Source organism: Paralichthys olivaceus, chromosome 10, assembly GCF_024713975.1.
Source record: "Paralichthys olivaceus isolate ysfri-2021 chromosome 10, ASM2471397v2, whole genome shotgun sequence".
Taxonomy (NCBI): Eukaryota; Metazoa; Chordata; class Actinopteri; order Pleuronectiformes; family Paralichthyidae; genus Paralichthys; species Paralichthys olivaceus.
This window is the reverse complement of record NC_091102.1, coordinates 407,407-422,087: the sequence shown is the minus strand read 5'-3', so window position 1 is coordinate 422,087 and position 14,681 is coordinate 407,407. Positions and strand designations below refer to the sequence as shown.

The window sequence follows — 14,681 nt, the reverse complement described above, 5'->3', positions numbered from 1 at the left end:
GAGGGGGAGACAGACTGCAGGTTTAACTGTTGACATAGTAACTGACTCCTTGTGACTTCATGAATTCTCAGGGGAAAGTTCAGCGCCTCCTTCAGGAAGTTTTCAGGATCAACAACATGAACATCTGCCCAGAGCAGAGTGTTGAAGTGCTGCCCCCTGCAGGCTGGGCCTGGCATTACAGTAAGAACAGGAAACAAAAACTACTTTGGTTTAGAAAAACTTTATTGAACTTTACACAGAGCGGACCTCGAGTCTTCACATGAACCACAAGCAGCTCAGACTGAGGGATCATGGGAAATGTAGTGCGTCATAACAAATGAAAACAGAATAAAAAATTAAATAAAAACGAGTTAAAAAGAACTTTTCGCCCAGTGAGACTCATGCTTCAGTTCCAGAATCCTGCTGATCGGCTGCTGACGCCTCGTCAGACACACGAGGTTGAACCAGCGTCTTTCAGTCGTGACAGACGACCTGTGGTTGGACAGTTTACTTCCTTTGTGATATCAAGCTGTTTCCATAGCAACAGAACAGCTGACTGCCTTTGGCTAAAAGCTTCATTATGTATTTTATATTTTTCAGCGTTACGATTGGCTGAGCGACATCCTCAGCTCCTCCTCCTTCAGACTGCGGTCCAATCGCTGCGTCTCAGACTCCAGGACTGATGGGATTGGACAGTGCGTGACGATGGCGAGCGAATCACTGAGGTCATGTCTTAGGGACAGCAGCCACTCGCTGTTTCTGGACGACTGCTGGATAAACTCCGCCCTCTGCTGTTGATCCACAGCCAATGAGAGATGGAGCTGACTCACCTGAGGGGAGGAGACTGTCAGCATCACCATGACAACTAAGAGCATCTGAAACTCTTCTTCTTCTGCTCTCACCTGCTCCTCCAGCTCCATCACCCGACTCTGCAGACGCTCTTCTTCTGTGGTGTCTGTAGACTCCTGAACAAACACACAGAGGTTAACACACACACACACACAAACACACACACACACACACTCACTCACTCACACACACACACACACACACACACACACACACCTGAGATCTGCTGCTGACAATCAGCTGTTGTCTCAGCCTCGTTCGCTCGTCTTCCACCTGAAACACACAAACATCAAACACAACGTCTACCTGTCCCAGTGTGTGTGTGTGTGTGTGTGTGTGTGTGTGTGTGTGTGTGTACCTGTCTCAGTGTGTCTCTCAGTGTGTGTCTCTCTCTCTTCAATTTTTCTTTTGTATTTTCCAGATGTGAGTTTTTCTTGCTCAGTCGTTTTTGTTCGAGTTCGAGTTCAGCAACGAGACGCTGGAGGACAACGAGTCTGTCCCCCACACCCTGCAGACACACACACAGTCAGGTCCACAGGAACGAGGACGATAACTTGTCAACCAGTTAGAGACACTGACCTCTCCTGAGTTTGGTCTCTCCCCTGAGCTCTGCTCCTGTTGGTGGCTTCTCTCCTTGTAGTCAATCACAGCTGCCTCAGTTCTCTCCAGAGCCAATCGGACTCGATCTCTGTCCTTCTCCAGCTCCTCTGTCCTCCGAGTGAGAGTGTCCACCTGAGGACAAGAAGACGACGTCATGACTTCATCATTCATACGAACAAGCTGGATCCTCATTGAGTGTTTTTAGCATGAACACACAAAACTTAGACCCCAACACATTCCAGAATCTGAAAATGTGTTTGGTGACTTCAAGTGCTGTGTGTGTGTGTGTGTGTGTGTGTGTGTGTATTATATATATATATATATATATATAATATATACGTGAGAAACACGTGAGGAACATGTGACAAACACGTGTGGAACACATCAGGAACATGTGAGGAACATGTGAGGAACACATGACGAACACGTGAGGAACATGTGACGAACACGTGACGAACACGTGAGGAACATGTGACGAACACGTGAGGAACACATCAGGAACATGTGAGGAACACGTGAGGAACATGTGAGGAACACATCAGGAACATGTGAGGAACATGTGACAAACACGTGAGGAACACGTGAGGAACATGTGACAAACACGTGAGGAACACGTGAGGAACATGTGAGGAACATGTGAGGAACACATCAGGAACATGTGAGGAACACGTGAGGAAACAGCTTCAGTGCAGTTGTGATCTTTAACCTGTGACCAGGCTGATAACACTTGTTTTAAGATGTGATCAGAGACGTTGAACATCAGCAGCAACTAAACTTTTCTTTTCTTCACCTCAGTTTCTCGGAGCCTCAGCAGCCTCTTCACCTCCTTCTTCTCCTGCAGCAGAGACGTGATCTGCTCCTCCTCCTCCTGAGGAAAAGATTCATCATGTCAATAAACACCAGTTTCCTCTCTACAGTGTTTTCTGTTCAACATCACCTCCTCTCTTCTTGTCATCTGTCCTCCTCCTCACCTGTCCATCTCTCTCCTCCTCCAACATGGCCGCTGTGGCTCTGACCCGGCTCAGCTCAGCCCTGCTCTCCTCCACCTCCCTCCTGGCCGTCCACTCCTTCACCACCTCCTCATGTCTCTCCTTCACCGTCTGGATTTCTCTCAGCTTCACCCGCTTTTCCTCCTCCATCTCCTCCAATCTACTCCTCCAACACTCCTCAGCCTCCCTCCTGTACTCCTCTGCCTTCTCCTTAGCATGAAGAGCTTCCTCCAGCCCCTCTATCACCTCCCTCCTCCTCCTCTCCAGGGCCTTGGTTCTTGCTCTCAGCTCCTCCAACTGTCCTCTTTCCTTCTCAACCTCCTCCCTCTGTCGCTCAACCTCCTCTCTGACAGTCCTCAGGTTCTCCACCTCCTCTTTCTTGTCCTTCAGAGCGCTCCTCAGTCGCTCTCCCTCTGTGTGGCTCTCCTGACAGACACAAAGTGGGACGACATATAGCTAGCTTAGCATTAAGACTGGAAACAGATAGCTTAGCTTAGCATAATGAACATAAACATGGGGACAAAGTGAAGGACAGGTTGTAGCAGGAGCTGTATCCTCCAGCAGGAGTCGCTGTACCTGCAGGAGCACTTTGAGTTTGGTCATCTCCTCCAGCGCCTCCCTCAGTCCCTCCTTCATCTGCTGCCTCTCCTGCTCCTTCTCCTTCACTTCCTGCTTAGATCGCTCCTTGCTCCGACTCAGGTCACACACCTGAAGCAGAGAGAGAGGAGACATAAGCTTTCCTGCAGCACCTCCTTCAGGACGATGTCTCCTCTTCATCAGGACTGTACCTGACTCTGCAGGGAGCGCAGGTTCTCCGTCATCACCTCTACACTCTGCTGAGCTCCTCTCAGCTCCTCCTGCACCTCCTCCCTCCTCCTCCGCTCCCTGTGCACCTCCTCTCCGAGAGTTATCACCTCTTCATCTGTCCTCCGCAGATTCTTCTCTGTCTCCTCCTTCTTTCTTTGTTCTCTTTTCACCTCCTCCTTCAGAGCTGTCATCTCCTCCATCCTCCTCATAAGCTCCTTCTGCACCCCCTTCTTCTCCCTCTCTTCCGCTTGTACCTCCTCTCTTAGTACAAACATCTGCCTCTCTCTCCTCCTCAGCTCCTCCTGTACTTCCTCCGTCTGCCTCAACTTCTCTTCGGTTTCCTCATTCTTTCTTTGTTCCCTCTGCACCTCCTCCCTCAGAGCCATCATCTCCCCCTCCATCCTCTTCAGCTTTTCCTCTAACTCCTCCTTCTCTCTTTGTGCTCCAGTTACCTCCTCTCTCCTTCTCCTCAGCTCCTCCTGTGCTCCATCTCTCTCCCTCTGCAACTCCTCTCTGAGATCTGTCACCTCTTCTCTCCTCCTCATTAGTTCCTTCTGCACCCCCTTCTTTTCCCTCTGTGCTTCTTGGACCTCCTCTGTAAGTAAAGACACCTCCCTTTCACTCCTCCTCAGTTCCTCCTCTATTTCCTCCGTCTGCCTCCACTTATCAAGGGTCTCCTCACTCCTTCTTTGCTCCCTCTGGACCTCCTCTTGTGCATCCTTTTTCTCTCTTTGTTCTCTTTTCACCTCCTCCATCAGTGCTGTCACCTCCCTCTCTCTCTTCCTCAGCTCCACCATCAGTCCTGTCTTCTCCTCCTCTAGCTCTCTGACTCTGGCCCTCCCTCGCTCCTCCACCAGCAGGTGCTGATCTCTCTTTTCTCCTTGCTCCTCTTTGGTCTTCTTCACTTCATCTTCTAGCTTCCTCTTCTCCTCTTCTTTACTTCTCAGCACCTCCCTCTGTAACTCCATTTCTTTCAACCTCTCTTTCAGTTTATCCTCAAGTCTCCTCTTCTCCTCCTTCACCCTCCACAACTCCTTCTCCTCGACCTCTCTCTCCTCCTGCATCACCCTCAGTCTGTTCTCCATCCTCCTCTTTTCTTCCCTCTCTTCCTCCTGCTCCTCCTTTACCTCCTTCACTTTCTCCTCCAGCCTCCTCTTCTCCTCCCTTTCTTGCTCTCGCTCCTCCTCCAGCCCCCTCTTCTCCTCCTCCAACTCCATCAGCTTGATGTCCATCCTCCTTCTCCTTTCCTCTCTCTCTCTCCTCTCCTCCTCCTTTTCTTTCCTCTCCTCCTCTCTCTCCTCTCTCAGCTGCTGCACCTCCTCCTCTCGTTCTTTTAGAAGACTGCTGATCTTTGTTGACTCTGTCGTACTCAGCTTGACCTTCTCTCTCCACTCCTTCACCTCCTCCTCTAGCCTGTCGTTTACCTCCTCGTCCTCTCTTACTCTTCTCTTCACTCCATCGGACTCGGCCTGAGCCTCCTGCAGCTCTCTAACCAAGAGGGAGATCCTGTCATCTTTTTCTCCTCCCTCTCTTCTCTCCTCTTCCAGGAGATCCTGGGTTTCTCTCAGCAGTATCTCCAGCTGCTCCTCTCTCTCCTGCATCAGCTTCAGTTTCTCCTTCACCTCCTCCTGCTCTCTCACTCCCTCCTCCTCCTGCTCCTCCAACAGCCTCAGTCGCTCCTTCAGCTCCTCCACTTCCTCCTCCCTCTCTCTCACGGCGTTCATCTGTCGCTCCAGGCTGCGCTCCCTCCGCTGCACCTCCTCCTTCACCTCCTCATACTCCTCCTTCGCCACGTTCAGCCTCACCCTCAGAAGCTCCATCTCCCCCACATTCTCCTTCAGCCTCTTCGACAGTCCTCCTACAGCTTCCTCCTTCTCCTCTTTCAGTCTCTCGTTTTTTTTCCTCTCCTCCTCTCTCTCCCTCTTCACCTCCTCCACTCTGCCAAGCAGTCGCTCAACAGTCCCCCTCTCTTCCTCCTCTCGTTTTCTCAGTGTGCTGATCTCCTCCTCCACTTCCTCCACTCTCATCCTCCATCTCTCCCCCTCCCCCTCTCTCTCCTCCTTCTCCCTCTCTAATCTCTCCATCCGGTCACAGAGTGCCTCAATCTCTTTTTCCTTCTGCCTCTCGTCCTCTCTCCTCCTGTCCTCCCTCCTCACCTCCTCCTCTCTTAAACTCAGCTCTGTCTTCTTCACCTCCTCCTCCAGGTTCTCCCTCTCTCTCTCTGCTCGCTGTATTCTCTCCATCATCTGGCTGATTTGCATAGTCCTCTCCATCAACTCCCCAGTCAGTCTCTCCACCTCCCTCTGCCTCTCCTCCTTTTCCTCAGTCAATCCCTCTTTGCGCCTCCTCAGTGCTTCCACCTCTCCATCCCTCATCCCCAAGTCCTCATTCAGAGCCTCCCTTTCTCTTTGCCAGGCCGCTCTCTCCTTTTTTCTCTCCTCTTCCTCCTCCATCCTTGTTCTCCTCAGCTCCTCCACCTCCTCTGTCAGTCTCTCCATCTTCTCTTTCAGCACCTCCCTCTCCTCCTCACTCCTTTCTCTCCTGGCTGTCATTTCCTCTAGCTCTTCTCTCAGACACGCCATCTCTCCTTTAAAAAGAAAAAACAGTTATTCTCCTCCTATTAGATCTCACACACACACACACACACACACACACACAGTATCTCTCTCCCTCCCTCTCTCCCTCCCTCCCTCCCTCCCCCCCTCTCTCACCCTGCAGGGTTTGTTTGACGTCCTGTACGGTTTGAACGTGTGTGATCAGCTGACATCTGTCGACCTCTGACTGCGACAGATGTTTCTGCTGCTGAGCGAGCTGCTGGTGGAGAGACACCGACAGAGACCTGCAGAGAGAGAGAGTGAGAGAGAGAGTGAGAGAGAAAGAGTGAGAGAGAGAGAGAGAGCTGGGTGCTCCTAATAAGTTTGTGACCTGTTCAGGTGAGTCAGTACCTGAGCTCCAGCAGCTCCTTGTCCTCCTGCTGCCTCCTGCTCTCTCTCTCCTGCTGCCTCCTGCTCTCTCTCTCCTGCTCCTCCTGCTCTCTCTTCCTCTCCTTCTCTCTCGTCCGCTGCAGCTGCTCTTGCGCCTCCTTCAGCTCCGCACACACCAATGCAAACCTAGAGGACATCTGAGGAGCACACACTTCATTCATCATACATGTGTACATGTCTGAGTCACATGATCACTCCTCCTCCTCCTCTTCTCTACCTCCTCCTGCTGCCGTCCATCATTCTCTCTCTCCTCCATCAGAGAGGCCAACTCTCTCTTCTTCTCCTCCATTATTCTCTCCATCTCTGACCCTCTTTCTCTCAGTTGATGAACAATGTCGGCCTCCAGCTCCTTGTGAGCTCTGAAATCAAAGTTAAGGTTTAAATTCAGGATTAAAAGTTTAAATTCAGGATTAAAAGTTTAAATTCAGGATGAACTTAATTTAGATTAAATACTTTGTTTGAGATTTCAGAGGTTTCTGTTGTGGAATAAAAACTTCTGTCATTAATAGAAGCTCCATATTTGAAAGTTTCTACTTGTGTAGAAACGTGTGACGGTGGACACTCACCTGAGTTGGCTGCAGTCGCTGGTGAGGGTCTTGACCTCTTTGTGCAGAGAGCTGACCTCTGACCTCAGAGCGTGCAGCTGTGATTGGCTGTCTGTCAGATCACACCCCAGCTGCCAACACAAACACAGGTCAGGAGCCTTTGAGCCAGGCACTGTCCGAGAGAGAGAGAGAGAGAGAGAGAGAGAGAGAGAAGCCATACCTGCAGCAGCTGTTTGTTCAGCTCTCGCTTGTCTGATTCCAAGGCCGAGTTCAGGGTGGCCATCTTGTCAACGGCGTCACGTCCCTCGTCCACCTCCTGCTTCAACGCACACTCGACGGACGACAGACGTAGAACACACTCCCTGGACTGGTTTTATCACGAGTGTTAAACAGTGAAACTGAGCAATGTTGGTTTATTATAAAATCCCAAAAGTAAGCGAATGAATGAGTGAATGAATGAATGAGAGTGATTGACACATCAGCTGACACACATGTGGCCACACATGGACGTTAATATAAAATTTAATCTGCACCTTCTGCAGAGCGTCTCTGGCGTCCGCAGTCTCTTCTTCTGCTCTCTGCTTGTCCAGCTGCTCTCTCTCCAGCGCCCCCTACAGGACGTCAGGAGGCACACAGTGGAAGGAACAGAATGATAAGTAACTGGATGAGTAGAACAAACAGAGGGAAGAGTATTTATTTTTACCTTCAGAGTGTGAATTTCCATCCGCTGAAGAGAGTCTCTCTCCGTCAGCTGAACATTCTCCAACAACTCCGTCTCAACTCTGAAACAGAGCCACATGTTGTAAATAAACAACGTACAGTGAGTCCATTATTAGCCACAGGAAGTTGAAGTGTCAGTCTTCACAGCGACAGCTCCACACAACATGATGAAAACACAAACAAACGTGAAGCGAGGAGTTACTCCTGTCACATGGTCGAACATCTCAGACCTTCTGATAAAGGCAGGGTACCGTCTGTGTGTTTCTGTCTCCAGGCGTCTGTTCCTCTCCTCCTGTCTCTCTCTCTCACTCCTCAGTCTGTTGTTCTCCCTCCTCACCTCCTCTTCGCTCATCTGCACCTCCTCCACCTGCAGACGCAGCGAAGACAACATCTCGCGCTCCCTGCCATGTTCATGAGACAGAAGAAAAGAAGCTGCTCCTGTTCAAATGTCACGACCTGACTGACATGGATGATGTTGTGCGTGTGTGTTCGCATGCACCTGCTCAGTGTGTCCAGAGTGTGTGTGAGCTCCAGCTGAGAGTGTTTTGTGTGTGTCTGAAGCTGCTGGTTGTCGTCTTTCAGTTGTTTCATTCGGAGCTGCAGGGTTGTGTTTTCCTCACTGAGCCGCCGCAGAGAGAGCTCCGCCCCCTGACACACACAAACACACACAAACACACACACATTTAACAACAGCTCCATGACCTCTGACCTGCAGTAGAAACTGCTCCTCCGTGTGATTGACCTGCAGTTCCTGGTGTCTCCTCTGGAGGGTGCTCTCTGTCTGAGACAGGACAGACAGCAGGGAGGACAGGTCTAGACTGAGGACGCTGTCCGAGGACACACACACAGAACGACTGCAGCTGCTCAGGACTCTGGACTGAAGACACAACACACTGATGATGTCACTGATGATGTCACAGGTCAATATGACCACATGGCGCTCTCTCACTCACCAGACTGATCACAGCTCGACTGACGGACTGAAGACTTCTCTCTGTCTCTCTGTGCCTCTCTACCTCTCTCTCTCTCTCCTCCCTCAGAACATGCTCCTCCTGCAGCGAGCGAGAGAGCTCCACAATCCTAACAACAGGGAGAGAGGGAGGTTACAGAGTCACTATCAGCTGACATTCAGCAGAGGGATGGAGGAGGTGTCACTCATTACCGCTCCTTCAGCTGTGACACTTCAGTCTCCTGCAGGGGGCGCTCCAGCTCCTCCCTCCTCTGCTCCAACTCCGCCAACACGAAGGTTCCCAGAGAAGAAGAGGAGACGAGAGGAGGCTCAGAGTCCGAGGAGTCTGGATGAGGGAGGAGCAGAGTGGAGGAGAGAGTGGAGGAGAGAGGAGAGGGGGGAGCGAGGTCAGGGGGAGGCAGAGAGGAGGAGGAGGGGGAGAGTTGGATGTGAGGAGCATTGAGTCTCAGGGCGGAGGAGACAGAGTCACAGCTGGACAGAAGAGACGACGAGAGACGAGAAAACTCCGCCCTCAGCTGCCATAGGTCCCTGCAGAGACACATGTCAATCAATACGTCACATGTCAATCAATACGTCACATGTCATCAATACGTCACATGTCAATCAATACGTCACATGTCATCAATACGTCACATGTCAATCAATACGTCACATGTCAATCAATACGTCACATGTCATCAATACGTCACATGTCATCAATACGTCACATGTCAATCAATACGTCACATGTCATCAATACGTCACATGTCAATCAATACGTCACATGTCAATCAATACGTCACATGTCATCAATACGTCACATGTCATCAATACGTCACATGTCAATCAATACGTCACAGTTCAACACTCACCTGTCGGCTGCAGTTTTGACAGAGTGACAGACTCGTCTCAGAGAAACCACAGATCTCCACACAGACAACAACTGAGCCTGATGATGACCCACACCACCTGACACACACTACACACACACACACACACACACACACACACACACACACACACACACACACACACACACACACACACACACACACACACACACACACACACACACACACACACACACACAGTTGTGAGGGTGAACACACTTGTCAGGACAGTATACTTAAAGGGACAGTTCACAGAAAAATGGACTCATTATCTCCTCACCACCATGATGTGGGGGGTGAACTCCACTTCAGGTGTAAACAGAGTTGGAGCAGAATCCAACACAACTGAAGTAACTGGAGACGAAAGCTTCAGACGTAATAAAACGCCAGAAATAACACGCCTCCATTCTGCTCCTGTGATGTCATCAAATGTCTGCAAGCCCCGACACTCAACTTGGATATGAAACAAGTAATTTACACAAAGTTGTAATGTGTCACACTCAGGAGCAGTGTGGACGGTTTTCTGTTGTTTTATACATCTGAAGCTTTTGTCTCCAGTTCGGGAGGTTCACACCTGACACAGTGTTCTGTGGACTCAAACACTTCAGCCCCCTCCATCTTAGGGCTGAGGAGATAATGAGGGAACCATCCCTTTAACTTTCCAGAACTAATAATAAAACTCCCAGAGGAGTAAAACATACAGACCTTCTTCTCTCTCAGCCAATCAGACTCTCTCTGCTCCGCCTCTTCCACAGCTCTTGACCAATCAGCTGTCAGCTTCTGGAGGTCCTGCCTCAGGGCCTGGTTGGCGTGCTCTGATTGGCCGAGTTGCTCCCGCAAGAGAGCGTTGGTCTCAGCCAGACCGACTGACCTGGACACACACACATAAACACAGGTGAGACCATAAACTGTAGATAAAGATGGACGACAACATGACACACACACACACACACACACACACACCTCTGCTGTTCCTCTTCCAGCCTGATGAGGGTGCTCTCAAGAGAGTCACTGTGTTCATCTCTGATCCTCTGCTACACAACAAACACACAACAGGAAGAGTCACAACAACATCTGGAATACTGTATGTACTACTGTGTAGTACTGTAATATCATGAAACTGTATTATGTAATGATCTAATCTTGTATATACTGTCGTATTGTGTTAGAATGTGAGTGTGACCTCAGTGTTGATGAGTTGTGTGTGTTGATTCTGCAGCTGAAGATCCAGACGCTGACATCGATCTCTGTACTCCACCACCTGTAGTAAGATACACACTGATACTACACACTGATACTACACACTGATACTACACACTGATACTACACACTGATACTACACACTGATACTACACACTGATACTACACACTGATACTACACAGTGTCTCTCAATCCAAAGAATAATCCAAAGAAATGAGGTAATTCAGTGACCTCACGACCTTCACCAACATTGCAGATGAAAATCTGCCTGATTGACTCATGTTCACAGATGAGCTCATAAATAATACTCGTGATCTATTGACCAATACAAACAGCCGATTGGCTAACGTCTGCGTTTTCTTTGCCATATGTTACCTAGAATAAAGTTTCAATGAAAAGAGGTGGGTAGTAACCAGTAGTACACTTTACTTTACATTACTATTACCTCTAGTTATCCTGTTTGACACAATACATTCTAATGAAGTTACTCACTACTCAAATAGTTTTTTACAAGATACTTTTTACTGTTACTCAATTACTTTATGAGTATTATAACTATAAAGTAACAATACTTTTACTTGAGTACTGTTTGTGTTTAATAATGAACAACGGTAACGAATGGTTAATATAATATGATGTTATATCTCTTTAACAGCCTCACCTTGTTCTGCAGGCGGTGGATGAGCAGGGCCTGTCTGGCCTCCCTCTCTCTCCCTTCCCTCACCCGCCTCCTCCACTCCCTCTGCTCCCCCTCCATATGCATAGAGAGGGCAAGCGAGGGAGACACTGACTGACACAGCTGGAGAGAGAGAGAGAGAGATTGAGAGAGATGTAAGGCTCTGATGGACCTTATAATCACATCACCTCCTCTTCCTCCTCCTCACCCTGTCGTTCAGAGCTCTGCTCCTCGACTCCAGCTCCTCTCTTTCTGCCTGACTCTCCGCCAGCTTCTCCTGCAGACGACACACCTCCCATTGGAGCTCCGCCCTCTCCTGCTGCTCCATGGCGACGTCACTGCATCATCAGAGCAGGTGATTGATTTTCTGCTGATGGTCACAGATCAATACTCAAACCTCATCAACGTTGAAATAATATTCACATCCTCATTAGATCATCGAGTCGATCAACAGTGAAGATCAATAATCAAAGCATGTGTTTCTCTCTGGTGACACGTTGTTTTAAAGGTGCTGTATGAATACAGCCGACATGTTGATCATTTGTATTGATTCAAATTTAAATCTGGACTCACTGACCAATCACAGCTCTCTGCTCCAGTTTGATTAAACCCGTCACCATGGAAACACTGACTTTTATATAAACTCTCATCATCAGAGCAGTAGTTTTGTTTAATATGGTTTTAATTTTATGACTTCACTTTAGTTTAATATAATTTAATTCACTGTAGTTTAATATAATTTATTTCACTTTAGTTTATTTTATTTTATTCACTTTAGTTTATTTTATTTATTTCACTTTAGTTTATTTTATTTATTTCACTTTAGTTTAATATAATTTAATTCACTGTAGTTTAATATAATTTAATTCACTGTAGTTTAATATAATTTATTTCACTTTAGTTTAATATAATTTATATATAATTTATTTCACTTTAGTTTAATATAATTTAATTCACTTTAGTTTATTTATTTCACTTTAGTTTAAGATAATTTATTTCACTTTAGTTTAATATAATTTATTTCACTTTAGTTTAATATAATTTATTTCACTTTAGTTTATTTTATTTATTTCACTTTAGTTTAATATAATTTATTTAACTTTAGTTTAATATAATTTATTTAACTTTAGTTTAATATAATTTATTTCACTTTAGTTTAATATAATTTATTTCACTTTAGTTTAATATAATTTATATATAATTTATTTCACTGTAGTTTAATATAATTTAATTCACTTTAGTTTAATATAATTTATATATAATTTATTTCACTGTAGTTTAATATAATTTAATTTGGTTTCATAGGATATGACGGTGACCTCTGACCTCTGACCCTCCGGGGCAGTGACCCGGTGTCAACGGCTCCATCATCACAGACCTGTTAGCCTGTTAGCTTATTAGCATGCTAACACCGGAAACTGACGTGGGCAAAGTTTTTACCTGAGGCTGCAGCGCGAAGTCTGACGTCACCGTCACGGGTGATGACGTAGGAAACGTTGAAACCCGCCGCTTCGCTCCGTTCACACGAAAACACGAAAACACCGGAGAGCGCGCGACGATCACAACAACCGGGACCCGTCACCTCTGACCCCGAGACACAGAGAACTTCCGGTTTAAATCCACACAGCGACTTCTGCCGGTGGGAGGAGCTCACTGCAACTGTGACGAACTATAGAGAATTAAAAAAAATGTTAAAATAAAAAAACCAACTCATCAAAATAGAAAAATGAAAGAATAAATCAGTAAATGTCAAAAAATGAAAGACATTCTAATGTTCTGTAACTGTATTCACATGAAAAGACACGAAATAGATTTAATACAAAAATGAACTTTAATACTTTCTATAATACTGACATCAGGAAGTGAAGAAAATATTAAGCAAAAATAAAATAGTACAGAAATGTAAATAAAAACAATTTGAGAGAAATAAACATATAAAATGTCATTAGATTTCAGTTACAGTTGAGAAACAGAAACGTGTGACTGAATGAAACCAGAATGTTGGAGGACACCAGTTCAACTGTCATCAGGAACAATTTCAACAACTCTGACGTGATGATACGACATAAACACACTGAGCCACTAGAATCAGAATCAGAAGTACTTTATTAATCCCCGGAGGGAAATTAAAATGTTACAGAGCCCCCGAGAAAGAGGTGAAACAGCAAAAGCAGGTTTAACATATAAAATATAAAAATCAAGTAAGGCTAATAGAAATAAAGATAAACATATGTAGTGGTAAAGACCGGGTATTTATAGATTTACATTTGTGCATAAGTAAAGTAAGTTAAAGGTAAAGTTAAAGTATACACAGTACACATTATTAATCTTTATACTTTACAGGTTGTCATTGAACAATTTGCCAGCCACAGGCAGGAATGATTTCCTGTGGCGTTCTGTCGAGCAGCGTGGGCGGATGAGTCTGTCACCGAACGAGCTGCAGAGGCTAATCAAGACATGATGGAGAGGGTGTGACAGAAAGTCCAATATTGTCCTTACTTTGGACAAAGTTCTCCTCTCCATCACCACTAGAGGGCACCCACCAGCACAAATGTCCCACAAAAAAGTTGGAATTTACTTAAAATATAATTTATTTTTTGGCGGCTTTTTATGCCTTTAATGGACAGGACAGTTGTAGAGAGACAGGGGACAGGGGGGAATGACATGCAGTACGCTACCGACAACCCCTAAAATATAATTTTTTATCAGAAAGAATCAAACTAAAACATGAATCATTATTATTAGACACTAATGTGCAGCTGCAGAGGCTCTGGGCCCCATCCAGTCTTCGGGGACGTTCTGCTGATGACAGAGACTCTGCGTTGTTTGACCGAGGGGCTGAAGTCGAATCTGTTCCACTTCAGTCTGATTTAATGTTTGACCTTTGTCTTCATGTGTAAAACTTCCTGTGTGATGACATCATCCATCTCATGAATTGAAACATCGACACGACGCTCGTGAAGCACTTTGTAAAATATTTTATCATCGAAGCTGCTGTTTGTTTTTAAAGCCGAGATGATGAAGGAGGCGGAGTCTGTGTGGGTCTGACCTGAGGCCCACGTGTTTAAGCTGTTGGGTGCGTTTGATTGTGTCTGACTGCGTCTGATCTCCTCACGTCATCTGCTGCAGGGGTGGAGTTTCAAACACAGACATCAAGTTGGACACTTTTTACTTGTTATGGACGAGACGAGAACAATGACCGGTCTCACAACGTTTGATTTTTCCGTTGCAGATAAAACTGAAGTTTAAGAAATCCTCTTTTTGAACAAAGAACAATGAACAACAAAGCTGACTGAACTTTCCACCGAAGCGAAGAGTCAAGTGTCTCGTTTCGCTCCGTGAGACAGCAGAGTTGTGTTTACTGCTGTGTATGGAAGTGGAGAGGCCTGTTCCTGAACGCAGCACGCAGACTCCTCATCCTTCTCCAGCGCAGCGCTCGAACCGCTAAGCTAGTTATTTCAAGGTCACATGACCTGGTGACATTTTGTAGCG

At 46.7% G+C, this 14,681-nt stretch overlaps 1 protein-coding gene across 10 annotated transcripts; it reads right to left on the bottom strand.

Moving 5' to 3' along the window:
• Positions 1–204: 204 nt before the first annotated feature.
• LOC109646302 (trichohyalin) lies at positions 205–13,263 on the bottom strand. 10 transcript variants are annotated; one of them, XM_069532625.1, is made up of 28 exons: positions 12,630–13,255; positions 11,398–11,559; positions 11,175–11,312; positions 10,496–10,573; positions 10,276–10,343; positions 10,018–10,183; positions 9,295–9,401; positions 8,636–8,971; positions 8,427–8,553; positions 8,216–8,350; positions 7,973–8,121; positions 7,704–7,874; positions 7,457–7,535; positions 7,287–7,364; positions 6,974–7,120; positions 6,775–6,884; positions 6,426–6,567; positions 6,170–6,345; positions 5,936–6,063; positions 3,206–5,811; positions 2,994–3,125; positions 2,400–2,843; positions 2,219–2,296; positions 1,408–1,560; positions 1,187–1,336; positions 1,045–1,101; positions 882–944; positions 205–809 (listed from the first exon to the last, which is right to left on the bottom strand). In XM_069532625.1, the coding sequence occupies exons 2-28, from the start codon at positions 11,515–11,517 to the stop codon at positions 582–584; spliced, it is 6,366 nt and encodes a 2,121-aa protein (XP_069388726.1). In that variant the 5' UTR covers positions 11,518–11,559; positions 12,630–13,255; the 3' UTR covers positions 205–581. The 10 variants fall into 10 exon arrangements, with proteins under 10 accessions (XP_069388726.1, XP_069388725.1, XP_069388723.1 ...); XM_069532624.1 differs by having other exon boundaries at positions 11,398–11,527; positions 12,630–13,254; XM_069532622.1 differs by having other exon boundaries at positions 10,276–10,346; positions 12,630–13,253.
• Between the last annotated feature and the right edge of the window lie 1,418 nt (positions 13,264–14,681).

Coding starts and splice junctions, on each gene's coding strand:
- LOC109646302 (XM_069532622.1), bottom strand. CDS start 11,517: ATGGAGCAGCAGGAGAGGGCGGAGCTCCAATGGGAGGTGTGTCGTCTG. Junction 11,313..11,397: donor GCAGAGCTCTGAACGACAGG/GTGAGGAGGAGG, acceptor CTCTCTCTCCAG/CTGTGTCAGTCAGTGTCTCC. Junction 7,875..7,972: donor ACTCTGGACACACTGAGCAG/GTGCATGCGAAC, acceptor TGAACATGGCAG/GGAGCGCGAGATGTTGTCTT.